Raw genomic sequence first — 19940 nt, forward strand, 5'->3', positions numbered from 1 at the left:
TCATTTACATCTCATATACATAACGTACTCACATATATACATACATATACATAACTTGCCCGACCATGAAGGTTCGGTGTTTCATACATACTTGGCCAACCAAGGCTCAAGGTCATACATACCTGGCCCTACCAAGGCATCAGGGTTATTCGTACCATCTGCAGAGGTGTGCACGCGTTACGTAATCATATACATACTTTATACATATTCATATACATATATTCTACCCGGCGTTATAAGCTCGGGGTCTCAGTATAGCCCTTCATAGGCACACATACATATAATAGCCCATAGGCACCTTTAGCATCATTATCATTATCGTTACGTCTACATTATAGGCCTACTTGTCATGTGAGGAGCGTAGTACAATCGTAGCACATATCAAGGATCGTGGGCTTATGAGCTCGGAATATCAACCATGTGAAGACAACATACTCATATAGAGGAATTAGGAATTTGGCCAAGAATATGCCTTATGAAAGAAGGGTTAGCCTTACATACCTTCTCGTCAGACTATTATACACTTGCACGCTCCCTTCCAATGTTAGCGTTTCTACCTTCATTAATATCATAACAATGGCCATTAGTCATCCACATTATCCACATTGTCTAGGTTTCTCAATTTGCTTCTAATTTACCCATATTCAAGGTCATAACACTCAGCTTCGTCCATTCGCCTAAAGTATCTAGTTCATGATCTTAATACCATTTATAACACATTCATATCACGACACAACAACATTCATGATTAAACTCAAACTAATCCTCAAAATGTCACTATTCATCATTCATGACCCATTTTACCATATTTTCTACAATCCATGTATTTTGACTCTCCAATACCTTAAACAACATATAAATAGCATGAATCTTACCTTAGATGTTGTAGGGACGAGCCTTAGTTGAAAATATTCCACTTTGAGTAAAACCCTAGCTTTTCTCCATTTGGATTTCTTGACTTTAGATGATCCTTGATGGGTTCTTACTCTTGATTCACTTATTTAATGTTGTTGATGGCTTATAATCCTTGAAAACTTGTATAATAAATGTAGAGAGATGTTTTAGAGAGAGGAAGGAAATGTTGAAATGATTTCATGAACTTGGTCCTTTATTTAATAACATTTCACTGATCTGTTGGGTTCCATTATACGGTCCGTATAATGGTTATACGGTCCGTATAATAGACCGTGTAATAGGTCTTCCTGCAGCCCTTCACTGTGACCATTTGACGGTCCGTTATACGGTCCGTATAAATTTATACGGTCCGTATAACTGACCGTAAAATTCCACCAGCAACCAACCTCCACTGTGATGGTTTTACGGTCCATTATACGGTCCGTAAAACATTATACGGTTCGTATAATTAGCCGTAAAACTCATCAGTTCACTGAACTTATTCTCATCACTTCGTTTGATCTCCGATCCTTGCGGAACCTTCTTAACACTTGTTCAACACTTCAATACCAATCTAAGGGACGTTATAACTCTTCTCCAAGACATCACTAAGTCCTGGCCAACTCGTTGCTCGTAATCCCTTTCCGATACTTATCAAATACTTTTGCCTTCTCTTGGAAAACCTCTTCCCTCATCTCTAACATCTTTAGAATCTCAACTAGGGTCATCAAATGCCATTCCTCACTAGTTCGTTTACTTGCGTGCCAACGGAACATTTTCCGAGGTGTAACAAAACCAACTTATAACCTACATCCTTCGTGTCTCAAATGGAAACAATATGATCAAGAGGCTAAATATGTGTCACACCCCGACTTTACTAGGGTGTGATGGGCACCAGACCCTTACTTAGGGCCGAGCGAACCCACTGACTCTTATCACATACTTAAAAAATATTTTTGAACCTCTAAATCAAGTATGCATAATAAAGCTTACTGAAATATTCTTTTGTTGCTTTCAAATCAAATAAAATTCGTAACTGTGTAAAACTTATATCATAATACAAACTGACACATCGGCTGATGGAGCCGCTGACAGACTGACTCCCGATACCCACGACTCTGTCTGCAAAGTCTCTAACTTCGAACAAAGCGTCATAGCACATATACTCTGACTCGGCAGCACTCCAGGACAAGTGGAGCCTACCAACTCCGCTGGAACATCTTCTATGCTAGCTTCAGCTCATCTGGGTGTACCTGCCCGGCATGAAACGCAGCCCCCGAAGAAAAGGGGTCAGTACGAGCAATGTACTGAGTATGTAAGGCATGAATAGAAACATAGTAAGAGATGAATATATGAATATTAACTGTATGGAAACATAGAACATATCTAAGATAAGGGAATAACCTGTACATGTGAGTGCCTCTGAGGGCGGATGCCATGCATGCTTATCTTTTCCTTTGAGAACATATCATATCATATCTTTACTTTTGAAAACATATCATATCATATCTTTACTTTTGAAAACATATCATATCATATCTTTACTTTTGAAAACATATCATATCATATCATAGCGCCGAAATACGTCGGCTCCCCCACATATGGTCCGCGTCCGGGCATCCCGCGTCCGGGCATCCCGCGTCCGGGCATCCCGCGTCCGGGACGATATCATGTCATACAGTGCCAACTGATCAGGTGGATAGCGTCTATAGCGCTCTGCCCTTTTCCCCATCTTCCCCATATACATATACATATACATATATCATATAGCAGCATGCAGGAGAGCCCAAAGAAAGTCATGTATCCATCGGAGTGACGTAAGGTCGGTAACCTCCGATTATATTATGGAATAACCGTGGGCGTCGTGTCTTACCTTGAAGGGACAATTAATATAAGGCAAGACTATCAATGGAGAGTAACATCATGCGGAAACATAGAACAGGATCATAAGACATCGTTTCATATACTTGAAATCTTTAAAATAGCCATTATCCATAAATAGAGTTGAGAAATCAAGAAATAGCTTAACATATTCATATTTTCATATTCATGGTAGGAACATATCCCCGACATATTCGTCATGAACATTTTCTCATATTTGACGTCATCGTGGTCATTATAAAATCATATTCGTCGTTTTAGTCACAAAAGCTTTCAACCTCTTAAAACTTGGTTTTTGGAAAATATGGGCATTTAAAAAAAACAGTTATGAACTATTAGGAAAAGACTTATACCTTGGAGTCATAGACTTCTAACTATTGCAAGCTAGGAAGATGTAAAAACATTTAAGACATTATAACGTGGGGATCATGCCTTTGAAAGAAAAGAGACGAGCCTTACATACCTGTGTCGCGCCTTACTAGCTACGCTTATTCGTCCAACTTGTTAGTCTACATTCAAGAAAGTTGACGCAATCATTAGATCATTGTCACATACACTTGTCTTAGTCCTTTAATTAAATTCACTTATGACCTGCCGAAATTTCGGCAGCATCTCCCCTGTAAACATACCACCCCCGAGAATCTAACTCGGCTCAAATCATCAATCAACAATACCAACAATCTTGCCAATACATCAGCAACCCATTCAAGACACATTCTAACAATGACAACCTTTGTCATACAATTCAACAACATTCTTTTTATTTTCAATTCAATTCAATTCAATTCACATAGCTTTCAAAAACGATTCAATCAACATACTACTTCGTCCAACACTTTCCAATTTCAACAAGAACAATAACAACTTAATTCCTTCTTCCAAATTTAATTACAACAACCCAACTTACAATCTTCCAAACTCAACAAGAACAATGGCAACACATTTCTTTCTTCCAAATTTATAAACTACATCAACATCCCACACATTGACAACATTAACCACAATATTACAAGAACTATATGAAAATTACATTATCTTCTCCAACAACCTACAAACAATTCCAACTTCAATTTAAATCATTAAACCTTCATTTTCATCATAGAATCCACACAACAACAACAACCAAAAATATTAAATAAAATTAGTTCATCATTCCAACATGACCACCCCCTACACGGCCCAATTTCAACATTCCCAATTCGTGGTTTTCATTCATTTTTACATTATGGCATCCACAACACATCAATCAAACTACTTAAATAAAATCATTTCATCTTTTCTACACCACCCACCCTATTCGGCCAAACACCAACACCATGAATTCATGAATTTCATCCATTTCCACATTTCACAACATATACAAATCATGCATAACATATGAAAATGGAAGTTGAATTCTTACCTTTTCCACTCATCTTCCTTCTTAGCTAAAATTGTGAATTGCAAGAATAAGTGTTTATCTTACTCCAATAAGTACTCCACTTTGCTAGAGACCTTCCAATTGGTAGAAAAATAATTTTTGAACAAATTTTTTCTCAAGGCCTCTTGCTCTACAAGCTTGGCCGAATGGCCCCTTTATATTGCTCTTCCTCTTTCTTTGTTTTCTCCTTCTCCAACTCTCTTGAACTAAAATGAAGACTTCTCACTTATATATATATATATATATATATATATATATATATATATATATATATATATATATATATATATATATATATATATATATATATATATATGTCTCTTCCAAGTCATGTGAGGGGCACATGCCCTCTCTCTCTAGAAATTTCTTAAATTTCTAGGAAAAGATGACTTATTTTGGTCATCTTTTTTTTTTTTCTAGACTTTTCTTCTTTTTTCTTGAATTTTCCTAAAATGGTCAAAGAAGACTAAGTGTCTTCTTAAGGAAGCTTTGGCCCATGTATTTTTATTATTCATAATTAGCCCCCCATTTAATAAAATTGTGGACATATACCATCCATGCCACACGACCATCTTAGAAATTTCAAGAATTTTCTTGAATATTTGTGAAATCTCCATTTTGCCCCTAGCCTTCCACAATATTACCATGTACTGTTTTGTGAATTTTCCTTTTTGCCCTTAGTCTCTTCTCAATATTTCCATACTAGTAATATTCATAAATGGCATTCATAACCAACTTGTACATTAAAATAAATTTGGAAAATGGTCATCCCCTTAACTTACCACGACTTTCTTAAAATGTCCGAATGTATCAAATACGGGATATAACAATATGAACATAATATCATGCATAAATATATGTACAATGGACCCATGATGCCGACATTACTACTGTCACACTATGACTAAGCTGTACATAGGAATTGTCTGCAAAGCCTCTATGAACATGACTGAAGTATATAAGTCAGGACAAAGCCCCCGGCATACCCTCTTGTCACAAAAAAAACATATGCAACTCGGACTCGGCAATGCTCCAGGAAGAAGTGGAGCTCACCAATCAACACTGGTACCTGAAGGTAGCCTACGATGAAAGATCCTCGTCTCGTCTATCCACACCTGCGGGCATGAACGTAGCGTCCACAAGAAGGGACGTCAGTACGAACAATGTATTGAGTATGTAAGGCATGAATAGTAGTATGATATCAGAATGAAGATAACATAAGGTAAAGTAAGTAATTATACCTCGTATTCCTCTTAAGATCTCTGTCATGTAAACTACTCGTCTACAGGAAAACATTTCATACACATCCATACATACATATGCATTCACATACACTTACTATACATACATCTGTCATATCCGTACCCGACCCTTTCGGGACTCGGTGTTATCTTGCCCGGTCATATAGGCGCGGTAATATATATAGCGTCTTGCCCGACCATTAAGGCACGGTAATATATATAGCATCTTGCCCGACTATTAAGGCACGGTGTTGTCTTGCCCGGCTATATAGACGCGGTGTTATCTTGCCCGGCCATATAGGCGGGTGTTATCTTGCCCGGCCATATAGGCGCGGTGTTATCTTGCCCGGCCATATAAGCACGGTATTATCTCCAGCTGATCAGTGGGATGCAATGCATACATACATACACACATATAAAATTATATAAATGAAATCAACATCATCATTAGCATTACTATTGTCACTATATCATTCCTTGAAGAATCATCCATCGTAAGATGAAATCGATAATGTCACGGGAGTCTCGAGAATAATGAACTTAGACAACACTGGAAATAGAATCATTATCTTCGCTATATCTCACCTCGAAGGAACGAGTAACATGAGGTGAGACCATCAATAATAAGTAAAATCAAGGGATTCATGGAATGGCTCAATGATCTCATAATGCTCTCAAATCATAGCTTCGGAGTTGCTAGAGGAGAATCATCATCATTGTCACAATCATCATAGAACATATTTCATTTAACATCATAAGAAGCTTTAAGAGTCATGAACTTCTAGCTTTTGAAAACAAGGAGGTTATGAAAACATTTATGGGATCATAACTTAGGAATCATGCCTTTGAAAGAAAGGACGAGCCTTAACATACCTTCTTGGTCGCCTTAACTTTAACTACTCAACACTTGTCTTAGTCCTTCAAATAAATCTTTCTAGAATCTGCCGAAATTTCGGCAGCATCTCCCCTGTTTACATGTCTAGCCCAAAATCGTAATTCAGCAACCAACAACAACAACATCAATGCCAACATTAATCATAATACTCTCAACACCAAAATACTCCATAAACATCCCATATGGGGTTTATCCCATATTTCTACCAACAAAACTATTATACGGCTATTTGACAGTTTTATCTCATAAATAAACCAAAATTAACATTAATAATAGGAGATTCATACCTTACTCCTGATAATATCGCCATATCTTCACTTTTTTCACCTTAAACTTGAACCACACTCGTCGCTATATGATTCTATACTCACAACTATACGTTGCCTGAACTGGAATTCGGGAATTATAGCTTATTTAGGCTTGAAATTTGGGTTTGAGAGTTGGGGAACTTTCTAGAGGATTTTGGAGTTGTTTGGACGAAATTTTGGCTGAAAAAAGAGGGGCAAGCCCCTTTTATATTGGTTCAAATTCGGGTCGGATCACTGTAGCAGTACTGTAGTAGGTCGGTACTGTAGCAGTTATTGTAGCACGCGTTTCTGCTTTGTCAGCCGAACTTGTAACGTCCATAATTCTCTACTCCGATGCCCTATCGCCGAGCAGTTTGTTGGGTTGAAAATTAGACTCGACGAACTTCATTTTAGGCTTTTGAAACACCTTGAAACTCTTAATATACTAGGAGATATACCCCTCCAAAGTTGACCCAAAATTCGGTCAACTTTTTTCAAATTTTCGACAAATGTATTTTCTTCGATTTGCTTGGTCCCGGAGTTTCCTATAGCTTATTATATGAATGTAAACAGTCATGACCATAGAATTAGTTCGTATAATATCATATATCCTTGAAGGGAACTCCAGTATCCATACTTAGAACGTCCAATACTTATAAATTTCCACGTACAAAACTACGGGGTGTAACATTAACCTGAAAGATATGGAAAGAAACACTAAATTTTAGGGATATAATTAAATGTATAAATAAATAATAATTTGAGAAAAATAGTAAATGACTATTTTGTCTATTGTAGAGTCTTTTAATAAAGGGCAAAAAGTTCAATCAATATTTTTAAAGCCCTTCGTGCTTTTAATATAGTACTAGTTTCTCGGCACGTGCGCTGCACGTGTATTCCATTTCATTTAGTTCAAAATTATGATTAACCATAGAAGATTATTAATTAAACATATATTAAGTAACAATAAAAAAAATAAAAGATAAAATACAATTTCTTGAAAATAATGAATATGATCATTAGGTCGATGACTCGGTAATTAAAGCTCAAACTATTTGGATATTGCTGAACTTGAACCGGCAAAGATAAACAATCAAATAGTTAGTCACATCATATGTAATTAAGTAACTTTTGATTTGGGAGGTACTAACACATAATTTAATGCATGCCCACAAATTAATAGGAGAAAATTTAACATCTTACTTTGCCCGCAAGTATTTTAGTTAGTATGTCATAATAATTCTTATTAGAAAAATGCTGAAGTAGAGTAATCAAATCAACTTGCTATTAGAGTTCAAATCAAATTTATTTTTGATGCAATATTAAATTTGTAAGAAAAACGGCAATAATAATGAAAGTTCATTCCAATCTAACACCAAACATTGCAAGTATATGATTAACTTAAGTTAAACAATAATTCTATTACCGAGTAAAATAGTCTCCCCATATATAAAATATTGACTAAAAGAGTCAAGTTTTTTTAAAAAAAATGACAAACATTTTACGACAAAGCGATCCAAGGACTCACATTGAACAATAAATATTCTACATATTTGTAATCTTTTCATTTTTTTGTCTATTTAGTTATTGTTTCGCTTTATTTGGAAATGCATATCTGCTGATTTTGTCTTCCCATTAATTGTGCATACTTTCACTAATGTGAACGCTTCATTCGTGTCTTGCGTTATCACTTTTCACTTTAGACATGGAATAATTTTTATACACAAAATAAATCATATAGGGTTTAAAATTTGAATCGTCATAATACAACTATCAGAACAACTTCACCCTTGAGTTCTAAATCATTATGACATAAGCAATATAATCAATACAAAATTATCATAAATTTATACGAAATTTCACTCTTTTTTTCAGCGTCAATCTATGGTAGTGCAAAATTTCATATAATAAAAGTATTGTGAACACATTAAAGTTTGACGTTAGTAACCATTTTAAAATTATATCTTGTTTGTGACTAATATCTTTATCAACTGGGTGACAACTACTATTAATTTGATTTTTTAATGATAAGATATTTGTCACAACAATATTCATCAAAATATTTTTCTACCATATTTATTTTTTGCAAAATTTTCACCATCAGAATTTAAGGCTTTGAATAAAGATTGTTGTTTACATATAATTAGTGCAAAAATTATCCTACACGCTAAATTGGAAATAATGATAATAAAATGTTAAAACTACCTAAAAACAAAAAGAATACCAAGAAATTCAAAAAAGTAATATAAATAGAATCTTGGTATTTCGATTGTATACCAAGGAGGCAAGGAATGCTCTTCTAGCATCTTCCAACATCACTTCACTATATGATTAAGTACATCAAAGTAAGAAAATTAGAGAACACCACAGAAATTATTTGGCAGCGCAAGAACAAAATTCTTCTTTAATTCCTTACGAATGGTCATCAATTATCAATTACATGAACAACACAAACGATTCCACAGCATTACAAGTAACACAAATCCCTTTTAACTAATCAAGGTAATTAATTAGCAAAATTAGTGAATTATAGAATAATACATGAATTACCCGGGCATGACAAGTAACGTAAATCTTCTTCAATTAATTAAGCAAAAAAATAATGCATGTACCCATTGATTAAAAATTAGAAGATAACGGACCTGGCAGGCGATAAGCGCCTGCTTGTTGTGGCATGCATTAATAACCTTATCACTTCTTCTCTCGATAGCATGTCACCGAAAAATAGCCTAACAAAAGAAAATTAGGATATGAGGAATGTAAACACACATTTAAAGAGGACAAATGTTAAGGGAAGAGTGACAAAATAACGTTGCCCAAAAGAATTTAAATGGATGAGGGCCAAGGTTTTAAATCGAATTTAAATCTGGTCATTACCTTTGAAGGAGAGGCTTCGGAAGGTGATCGTTGGTGTAATGGTGTCTGTAGCAGAACTTTTGTAGCGAGGGGTCTCTTCAAGCAGTCGCCAGTGCCGTGTAGCATGTATATGTAGGTTTTTTCTTTTTTTCTTTTTTTTTCAAAGTAAATAGGATAAGGGTATTTACGTAATTTAACTTTCAAGTTAGGGAGTTCATGCTTTTAATATAGTATAGAAGATAGATAGATTATCTATACGTAGTTCCATATGCGTGCACTTTTATTTCAGATTCTATCTTCTTCCTTTTCTTCTATTGTTACAAGGCATGGTGTTCTGGTGGATTTGAATAGCACTTTTATTTCAGATTCTATCTTCTTCTTTTTATCTTCTATTGTTATAAGGCATGGTGTTCTGGTGGATTTGAATACCAGCACTTCTATTTCAGATTCTATCTTCTTGTTTATTTCTTCTATTGTAAGGCATGGTGTTCTGGTGGATTTGAATACCAGCACTTCTATTTCAGATTCTGTCTTTTTTTTTTCTTCTATTGTTATATACATAAGACATGGTGTTCTGGTGGATTTGAATGTTATGGAAGATAAACTATGGATTAACCAAATAAAAAACTTAATTATATCCAAAAGAGGAACGTACGAAATAAGTTTGAAGCATACACAATGAAGAGATGATACTGTATACGGTAAAAATCGGATATATGTTAAACCGGTAAGATCGGGGACCGAGGGAAGAAAGGGACAAGCACGTGCACGAAGACCTTCTTTCTGGACCGGAGGAGTGCTTGAACCGAAGAAGGGGAAGAAAATCATTTGGTCCGGCTTCTCCATAGCCGAGTTGGTCGTGGTCGTTGGTCCGTTTGATCGTGGCCGTTGGTCCGGGTGTTCCGTTACACAATTGTCACGCGTCAATACCGTTCTGCCACATTGTGCTGCCAATCGTACGGGTGTCAGACCGTACGACCAACCTTATCCATTTTAGGGTTATTCTTTATTCTTTAGGGTCTTATGTTGTATGAAGTCCATGAGGCAAAACTATAAATAGAGGTCATTACCCTACTTTTAGGGGTTGGCTCCTCAGATCTAGAACATATTGTAATAGCAAAATATAACATTCTCCTACTTATTATCTGATTTGGGTCCAGATTCATTGTGTGATTCTTAGATTTGTTCAATAAAGCAATATCATATATTATTTAATACACGCATTATTACAAGCCATCATCACTATTCAGATTACATAGCTCATCTTAAACCATTTTTTCTCAATCAAGAATAGATTAAAGTTCAACCACATATCTTATACCTCACTCATAAATTTAATTGATTATCCAAATTTAGGATAAACAGATACCTTTAGGCTTTAGCTATACAAAAAATTTCTAGTTAATCATGCGTAAGAAATAAGAAAAATATATCAAGAAGTTTGACACAGAACCCAATCTCTTTTTGGTTTTTAATGAACAAACTATGTTTAGAAGTAGTTCTGTTTGTAGTTCAGAATGCAAATGCATCAGGGTCTACAAGCCTCTCTAACTTTATAATCAGCGAACTAAAATCGAGTCTCAAATTATGTTAGGCAAATCTTTGTGACTTGTGATAATAAAGCAGCATTCACAGTTCTCTAAATACAGTGCAATAACGGAATTACTTTTACGAAAACTGGAATCCACTACAAAAACAAGCCTAAATTCCACGAAAGGAAGCAAAGCCCTTCTAGCAGGGGATTTAACTTAAAACTTGCCAGCCTCTTAATTGCCATGGTATTACATTCAAGCAAAGTCTAATGAAGCTTGTTTTTATACCAAAAGACTCCCTTGTTCTGGTCACCTTCATCTCGCTCAACGTAAACACATTCTTTTGCTTCTCTATACATGGCCTTCCAAACCGACGTCCCATCAAATTGATAGTACTCGCCTAATATTGGTTTTATAGCCTTTGTAGCCTCCATTGCGTGATAGTGTGGCATGGTTGAGAAGAGATGGTGTGCCACATGAGTGTCCGTAATGTTATGGAATACCTTGTTGAGAATGCCGTAGTCTCTGTCAACAGTGGCAAGAGCACCCCTCAACCAGTCCCATTCGGAGGAGTCATAATGAGGCAATGAAGGGTGTGTGTGCTGCAAATATGTGATCAATACGAGGAATCCGTTGACAATGAGCAATGGACATCCATAAAAACAGGCAACCCAAGCAAGTCCTTTTGCTGCCACAAGGCTGTAAAGTCCATAGAGTACAGCAAATATACCAGCATCTGATACGAAGATCTGAAGGCGCTCACGATCTGTGTAGATAGGGCTATTGGGATCAAAGTGGCAAGCAAACCGGTCATAGGGTCTCCCTGAAACATTAAACATGAGGTATAGAGGCCAGCCTAGAGTGAGCTGGACAACAAGTACAAGGATTCTGCCTGGTGGGTTGTTGAGATAAGTGGAGAACCATTTCATACCCGACTTCAATTTTGGTACAAATACTTCATCACGATCCAATGAACCAGTATTGGAATGGTGGCGACGATGACTATATTTCCAAGAGAAATAGGGGACAAGGAGAGAAGAGTGTAGGACAAGGCCAACAGTGTCATCAAGCCATTGATAGTCACTGAAGGCATGGTGACCGCATTCGTGGGCTATGACCCAAACTCCTGTTAGATTACATCCCTGGCAGATCCAGTAAAGCGGCCAGGCTACGTAGCAGAGATTGTAAGGCAGGAGATGGAAATAGTTGGTTGCAGCATAGTAGAGGAGAAAGGCTATTGTGAGGTCATAAAAGACGTAGGAGAAAGAGTGTAGGACAGATCGCTTGAAACAATGGGGTGGGATGGCTTTCTTGATCTCACCGACTGTGAAGGGTGGTTTTGAATGGGGAACTCTTTGGAGGACATCACACTCGGACTTCTTGCCCTCAGAGGGAGCCGACATTCGACCTCCTGCACCCATTGTTCAGTAACCTGCAATAAGAGAAACTCTTCATGTTTTGGAAGGTCATATAAATAGGTATCAAAATTTAAAGATGTACAAGATCTAAGGACATGGACTACCCTATTATCAATTCAAAGACAACAAAGTCAGTAAGAACAAGTGCATTAACAAAAAAATTGTAAAAGGTAGATGATACCAGGCATCCCAAATGAAACAACTCTGAGAAAGAGGTTAATATATGCATTGAACTCATCAGGCTACAACAAGCAGTATGCATATGAATTGTACGAGATGGTACCTCCCAATATCTACAAAAAACAGTATGCAATATCAAGTCAAGATATTAAGAGATGGTACCTCTTAATATCTCCAACTCTGGCAGATACCTACTACAAGAACTTGCATATAAATAAGACGAACTTCGTTAAAATGAACTCCCCACCCCCTTAAACCCAAATGGAAAAAAAAAAAACTAACAGTCATGGCTGACCGTGCAAGTTGATTCATTCAAAACAAAAGAATAACAGCCGACTTTGAGCATGGACAATAAGGAAAGAGACAAGCAACAACAACAACAACAACAACCCAGTGAAATCCCACATCGTAGGGTCTGGGGAGGGTAGAGTGTACGCAGACCTGACTCCTACCAAGGAAAGAGACAAGCAGCAAACATTAAATAAGAAAGAACAGAGTAAAAAACAGCTTATTCACGCTAAAGATACTTCTCCTTCAAGACTGCTTTTTTTGACTTTGTGACGCATTAAGTATTCCTTAATATTGTCAAGTAGCCTTAGGCGTCAAATTTTAAGATTGTTAATCAATGAGAATGGTTCTTATAATCAGCCAGTATTTAACTTATTCACTACTTTGAACTTCAACCCGAGCTACAGAAGACGTAATTCAAAGTTTCATTTAAATGAACAATTTTGTATTCTTCTTTCCCCATTCAACAACCAAATACAGCCGCTTGAAGGAAAATAATCCATCAACTTGGTTTCTTCTTGAGTAGGTTAATTATATCAACGTAATAAACTGAAACATTATTTAAAAAAGAATAGGATATTTTTCTTCGTTTTGCAAGCCTGCATTAATCGGGTCAAAACTTTCTGGAGAGCAAACTACATAGACGACAAGTTTATCAATTAAATACTCCCTCCATCCATTTTTACTTATCATGTATACTAAAAATACATGTGTCTTTTACTTGTCCGGTTGGGAAATCCAAAAGATAATTTATTATTTTATATCTATTTTATCCTTATTATTAATAATTGAGTTGGAAACTTCAAATAACTGTATCGCTGCACAACTTATTATCAGAGGTAGGTGATAATAGTAAAATTATCAATCTATTTATGACTCTTTAAGGGGTGTGGTAAATCCATACAGGACAAGTACAAGTAAAGATGGACGGAGGGAGTAAAGCACAAGGATCAAATACTTTCTCGCCTCACAATAATTAATCAGTCAAGGAAAATAAAGAACCTACGTGGGCGGTAATTAACTATCGTGAGCTACAAAGCTTCAGCAAGACAAACAAATTAAAAACAGTGGTGGACCACATAATCTGGTGAGAATAGACAGAGGTAAGCAGAAGCAGCCAAGTACCAGCTAATTTAATATAAGTTGGCCAATTTTATGCAAGAAAATTTAATGAACATGTTATACAAGGTCACATCAGATCCACTGAGCATGCCATGAGAAAATCTAAAATTCAATACGCAGTATGTTCACAAATATATTCTACTTAAAACCATAAAATGATTTATTTATTTTTGATAAGTATAAAATAAAGTTCTATACAACAACAACAACAACAACAACCCAGTGAAATCCCACATCGTAGGGTCTGGGGAGGGTAGAGTGTACGCAGACCTGACTCCTACCAAGGTAGGACGGCTGTTTCCGAAAGACCCCCGACTCAATAAAAGCATAAAACGAAGTCAGATACGGTTAGATAAGGTTAAGAGATTCGGATAAGAGATTTAAAGCGATATGGAAATGAAATAATGCAAGCGACACAGATAATACAGGATAATCAGAGCACAGAAAATAACCGATAATAGCAGAAATCAGAGCAGATGACACAGGATAACCAAAGCACAGGAAATAACACATAATAACAGATAATAGCAGAAATCGGAGCACAAGAAATTATATTGCAATAATGCGACTACTAATAAGAACGGATAACGAGACTATCTAATAGCCTTCTACCCTAATTTGGGTCCTCCAAACCCTCCTATCTAAGGTCATGTCCTCGGTAAGCTGTAATTGCGTCATGTCGTGTCTAATTACCTCTCCCCAATACTTCTTCGGCCTACCCCTACCTCGTCTGAAACCATCCATGGCCAACCTCTCACACCTCCGCACTGGGGCATCTGTATCTCTCCTCTTCACATGCCCAAACCATCTCAATCTCGCTTCTCGCATCTTGTCTTCCACCGAGGCCACCCCCACCTTATCCCGAATATCCTCATTCCTAATCCTGTCACTCCTGGTGTGGCCACACATCCATCTCAACATTCTCATCTCGGCAACTTTCATCTTTTGAACGTGAGAGATCTTAACTGGCCAACACTCCGCCCCATACAGCATAGTCGGTCTAACCACCACTTTGTAGAACTTGCCCTTAAGTTTTGGTGGCACCTTTTTGTCACATAGCACTCCGGAAGCAAGCCTCCATTTCATCCACCCTGCCCCAATACGATGTGTGACATCATCGTCAATCTCCCCGCTGCCTTGCACAATAGACCCAAGGTACTTGAAACTACTTTTCTTCTGGATGGCCTGGGTACCAAGCCTTACTTCCAAGTCAGTCTGCTGAGTTGCTTCACTGAACTTACACTCCAAGTACTCTGTCTTGGTCCTACTCAGCGTAAACCCTTTAGACTCCAGAGTATGTCTCCAACACTCCAGCTTAGCGTTAACTCCGCTACGAGTCTCGTCAATCAGGACTATGTCGTCCGCGAAAAGCATACACCATGGCACCTCACCTTGAATTTGCCGTGTCAATCCATCCATCACCAAGGCAAATAAAAACGGACTAAGAGCTGATCCTTGATGCAACCCCATCACAACTGGAAAGTGCTCTGAGTCTCCTCCTACTGTCCTCACCCTGGTTTTGGCTCCCTCATACATGTCCTTGATCACCCTAATGTACGCCACAGGTACACTTTTAGCCTCCAAGCATTTCCATAGGATTTGTCTTGGAACTTTGTCATAAGCCTTTTCTAGGTCGATGAATACCATGTGTAAGTCCCTCTTCCTCTCCCTATACTGCTCCACCAACCTTCTCATAAGATGGATGGCTTCTGTAGTTGAACGTCCCGGCATAAATCCGAACTGGTTTTCTGAAATAGACACACCTCTCCTCACCCTCATCTCCACCACCCTTTCCCACACTTTCATAGTATGGCTTAGCAGCTTGATACCTCTATAGTTGTTGCAACTCTGGATATCTCCCTTATTCTTGTATAGAGGGATCATTACACTCGCCCTCCATACTTCGGGCATCAATGCCGTCTTAAAGATGACATTAAACAACCTAGTCAGCCATTCCAAACCTTCTGGGGCCGCGCTCTTCCAAAATTCCCCCGGAATCTCATCAGGTCCGGTTGCTCTTCCCCTGCGCATCCTACGAACAGCACCCTTAACCTCGTCAACCTTAATACTCCTGCAATAGCCAAAGTCGCGACGCCTTTCTGTATGTTCTAAATCACCCAACACAATGTCTCTGTCCCCTTCTTCATTCAAGAGTTTGGAGAAGTATGACTGCCATCTCCGTCTAATGACAGTTTCCTCTAGCAATACTTTGCCATGCTCGTCCTTGATGCATTTTACTTGATCCACATCACGTGCCTTTCTCTCCCTTGCCTTGGCTAGCCTGAACAATTTCTGTTCCCCTCCTTTCTCTTCTAGGTCAGCATACATGCGTTCAAAAGCTGCCGTTTTTGCCGTCGAAACCGCCAACTTCGCCTCCTTCCTCGCCATCTTATAAAGTTTTGTATTCGTCCACTTCTCCACCTCATCCTTGCTTTCTATCAACTTCGCATACGCCACCTTCTTTGCTTCCACCTTCCCTTGAACTTCTCCATTCCACCACCAGTCCCCTCGATGCTGACCACGACTACCTGTCGAGACCCCCAACACTTCCCTTGCTACGACCCTAATGCAATTAGCCGTCTTATCCCACATACTGGTCGCATCCCCACTACTATCCCAGGCCCCCATATCCTTCAATTTGTCTCCCATCTCCAGGGCACTAATAGTGGTCAAACTCCCCCATCTGATCTTAGGTCGGTCCTCCACGACCCTCTTCTTCCTCGTCATTTTGATTGCTAAATCCATCACCAAGAGCTTATGTCGGGTTGTAAGATATTCGCTCGGGATGACCTTACAATCCTTGCACAGACCTTTATCATCCTTCCTAAGGAGTAAAAAGTCAATTTGAGTCTTAGCCACCGAACTACGGAAGGTTACCAAGTGTTCCTCCTTCTTTGGGAAACTCGAATTGGCTATCACCAATCCAAAAGCTCTTGCAAAATCCAAAAGTGAGACTCCTCCTCCATTCCTGTCCCCGAAGCCAAAGCCTCCATGCACATCATCATAACCTCCCGAAATAGGTCCGATGTGTCCATTGAAATCACCTCCCACGAATAGCTTCTCAGTAGGCGGTATGCCTCCCACTAATTCGTCCAAATCCTCCCAAAAGCGCCTCTTCTCCTCGTCGCCTAAGCCCGTTTGCGGCGCATATACACTAATAATGTTCAAAGTGAGTCCTTCAACGACCACCTTAATCGACATCATCCTATCAGTGACTCTCCTAACCTCTACCACCTGATCCCTTAATTCACTATCTACTAAAATGCCCACCCCATTTCTATACTTCGACCTACCAGAGAACCACAACTTATACCCGTCTACCTCCTTAGCTTTAGGACCTACCCATTTGGTCTCTTGGATACAAGCTATATTAATCTTCCTCTTCTGAAGAATCTTAACTAGCTCTATGGACTTCCCCGTTAACGTTCCAATGTTCCAAGATCCTACTCTCAACCTAGACGCTCCTTCAACCCACTTACCCCTCCTAACCCTCGCCCCCGTCCCTGAACGAGAACTTTAGGTTCTATGGCCACCTAAAATTATTAGGCAATTAGCAGCCCATAATCACAGAACAATAATTATGGCACAATTGCCCTTAACAATAGGAAGTGCCTCTCAATTTGGTCCTCCTGGAAGTTAACCAGACCTACAAAGTAATACTGTCTATCATGTGACTAGACAAGATCTGAGATGGGCAAACTGCAAAGCAGATTATTAAACAAATAAAACAGAGATCTGTTCCATTTAGACCCTGCCCTGACAGTGCAATTAGTTTTATAAAAACAAAGATTAAACATAGTAGGGGAAATTTCTCAAACTGAGCTCACCAAATATACACTTGAATTTGGAAACAGGAACCTCTATAAGGACTCAAGCAAGAAAATGAAGTTATGTCGCTCAGGCCTTCTTCCCTTTGTTTGGGAAGAGGGAGGGGTAGTTGCAGATCCAAAATTTAAGCATTGTGGGATCTAAATTGCGAGAGTAAGTTCTGAAACGCATGTCTAACTTTATCTATTTTTGCTTTCCGCACATATATATCTGTGGAGAGTTTGGCCTCAAAGCACAGTGGTGGAGCTACTTAGATCGAAGGGTGGTTAGATGAACACCTTCATCAGAAGATTATATTTTGTGTAGAGAAAATTACTATTGCATCTATAGATCAAAACTACTTTTTATACGTACATGCTACTCCATCTGTCCTAATTTTAGTGTCTTACTTTCTCGTTTGGTACGTTCAAAAAGAGTCTCTTTATATATTTAGTAAGTTGACAATTTAAAGGACAATTTAGTAAATTATACACATCTTTAATTTAAAAACACAAGATTCAAAAGTTTTTTTTTATTACTTAAATTTTGTGTCCGATTAAACTAAAACACTTAAAATTGCGAAAGGGGGAGTATTAAATTTTGAACACCTTAACGAAATTTCTAATTTCGCCGCTGTTAAACCACGGGTTCCACTGAACCTGCGAACCCGTGGTTGGTTCGGCCACGGGGGTGGGGTCACTTAAGTTGTGTCCTTCAAGATCTGTGAGTAGGAATAATATTCTTTTAAGCATGGGTAAGCAATTCTGGACCACTTCATAAAGTCGAGATTCGCTCCCCTTTCACTGGCCAGGATACACAGTAACTATACCCAAATTCAACAGTAAAGGCTCATGGTGAAAACAATCACACCTTATATTCACCCACTCGGAAAAAAAAAAAGACTTTCTATTTACATAACCCAAGCTAAAACAGATTAATACAGATCTCAAATCCTATAAACATAAACAAACACGTGTCTCACTAGATCTTGTTCCATCCAAATCGGACAATCAGTACATTGAATCATTGCATAGAAGAAGAACACAGGAGTATAAGGTTTTTTTATACCTTATTCTTTCAGGTTTGAGCCTACATGTGTGTGATAATGCAAGCATGTATAAAAAATGATATAAAAGAATCATAAAGCATGGATATAAGAAGCACTAGACACCATAGATCCATAGCTATTGAATACAAAATGCATTCAAAACAGAGCCTTTACAAATACGTCCTTACCTTCCATGAAGACTCAAATTCTTAAGTGCCAAATGCAAAATTCAAATCAGATGGGAAAAAATATAAAAATTGGATGTAATTAGCAGTATATAAAACCGATCCAGAGCTGATTTTCACTAATACCTATGCAAACACATCACATACCGCCATCAGATTCATGAATTTTCACAATGAAAACAAGCATCAAGATCACCAAAAACAGAAAGTGAAAATAATATATATAGTCCATCAAGAATGTATATACATATGGAAAGTACCTGACACGACTTTAATTCCTCTCTCTCTCTCGCTCTTCAGAGGCTCCAAAGGCCGGAGCTTTCTCTGATGTATTTGAGGAATGAGAGGAGAGGAGAGATCGCTATTTAAGCTTTTTCAGTTTCCCTCCTCCGTAATGAGTGGGAGTTCCACAAAAAATGAAAATAAAAATAATGGGGCCCATCCACTTGCCATTTTTCACAGGAGATCATGGGATTTTCCTAGCACCCACTCCTTGTATAGAGTTTGTAGGCTATAATTGACTTTTTCTTACTAAAAATATTTTTAGTGAAATGACAGCTTTCTCCTCCTCAATGGATATTTGCAGTAACCTCTTTTACTAACTTCCTCATTTATGAAACTATATATAATCGGAAATAAATAAGAAAAACAAACCAATAACTTTGTAGAGAGGAGAGAAGAATTATATCATCATCTTTTCTTGATATTACAAATGAGAAGGCAAAGCTCTTTATTTATAGAAGAACTTTGCCTCTCAACCTACAATATCCAACTTGTGCAAGTTGATGGATATAATTTGGTACAACTAAGATACAACTTGCAAGTGTAAGTTGTATAATCATTAATAATACATCCAAAATACAACTAGACAAATAGTTTATAACAC

The 19940-nt window shown here is 37.8% G+C and overlaps 1 protein-coding gene across 1 annotated transcript; it reads right to left on the minus strand.

The window, feature by feature from the left end:
* Window positions 1-11059: 11059 nt before the first annotated feature.
* On the minus strand, window positions 11060-19480 carry LOC132635573 (delta(12)-fatty-acid desaturase FAD2-like). Its single transcript, XM_060352012.1, has 2 exons — window positions 19315-19480; window positions 11060-12438 (listed from the first exon to the last, which is right to left on the minus strand). The coding sequence occupies exon 2, from the start codon at window positions 12425-12427 to the stop codon at window positions 11273-11275; it is 1155 nt and encodes a 384-aa protein (XP_060207995.1). The 5' UTR covers window positions 12428-12438; window positions 19315-19480; the 3' UTR covers window positions 11060-11272.
* Between the last annotated feature and the right edge of the window lie 460 nt (window positions 19481-19940).

The sequence above is a fragment of the Lycium barbarum genome, chromosome 1, assembly GCF_019175385.1.
Source record: "Lycium barbarum isolate Lr01 chromosome 1, ASM1917538v2, whole genome shotgun sequence".
NCBI classification, from domain to species: Eukaryota; Viridiplantae; Streptophyta; class Magnoliopsida; order Solanales; family Solanaceae; genus Lycium; species Lycium barbarum.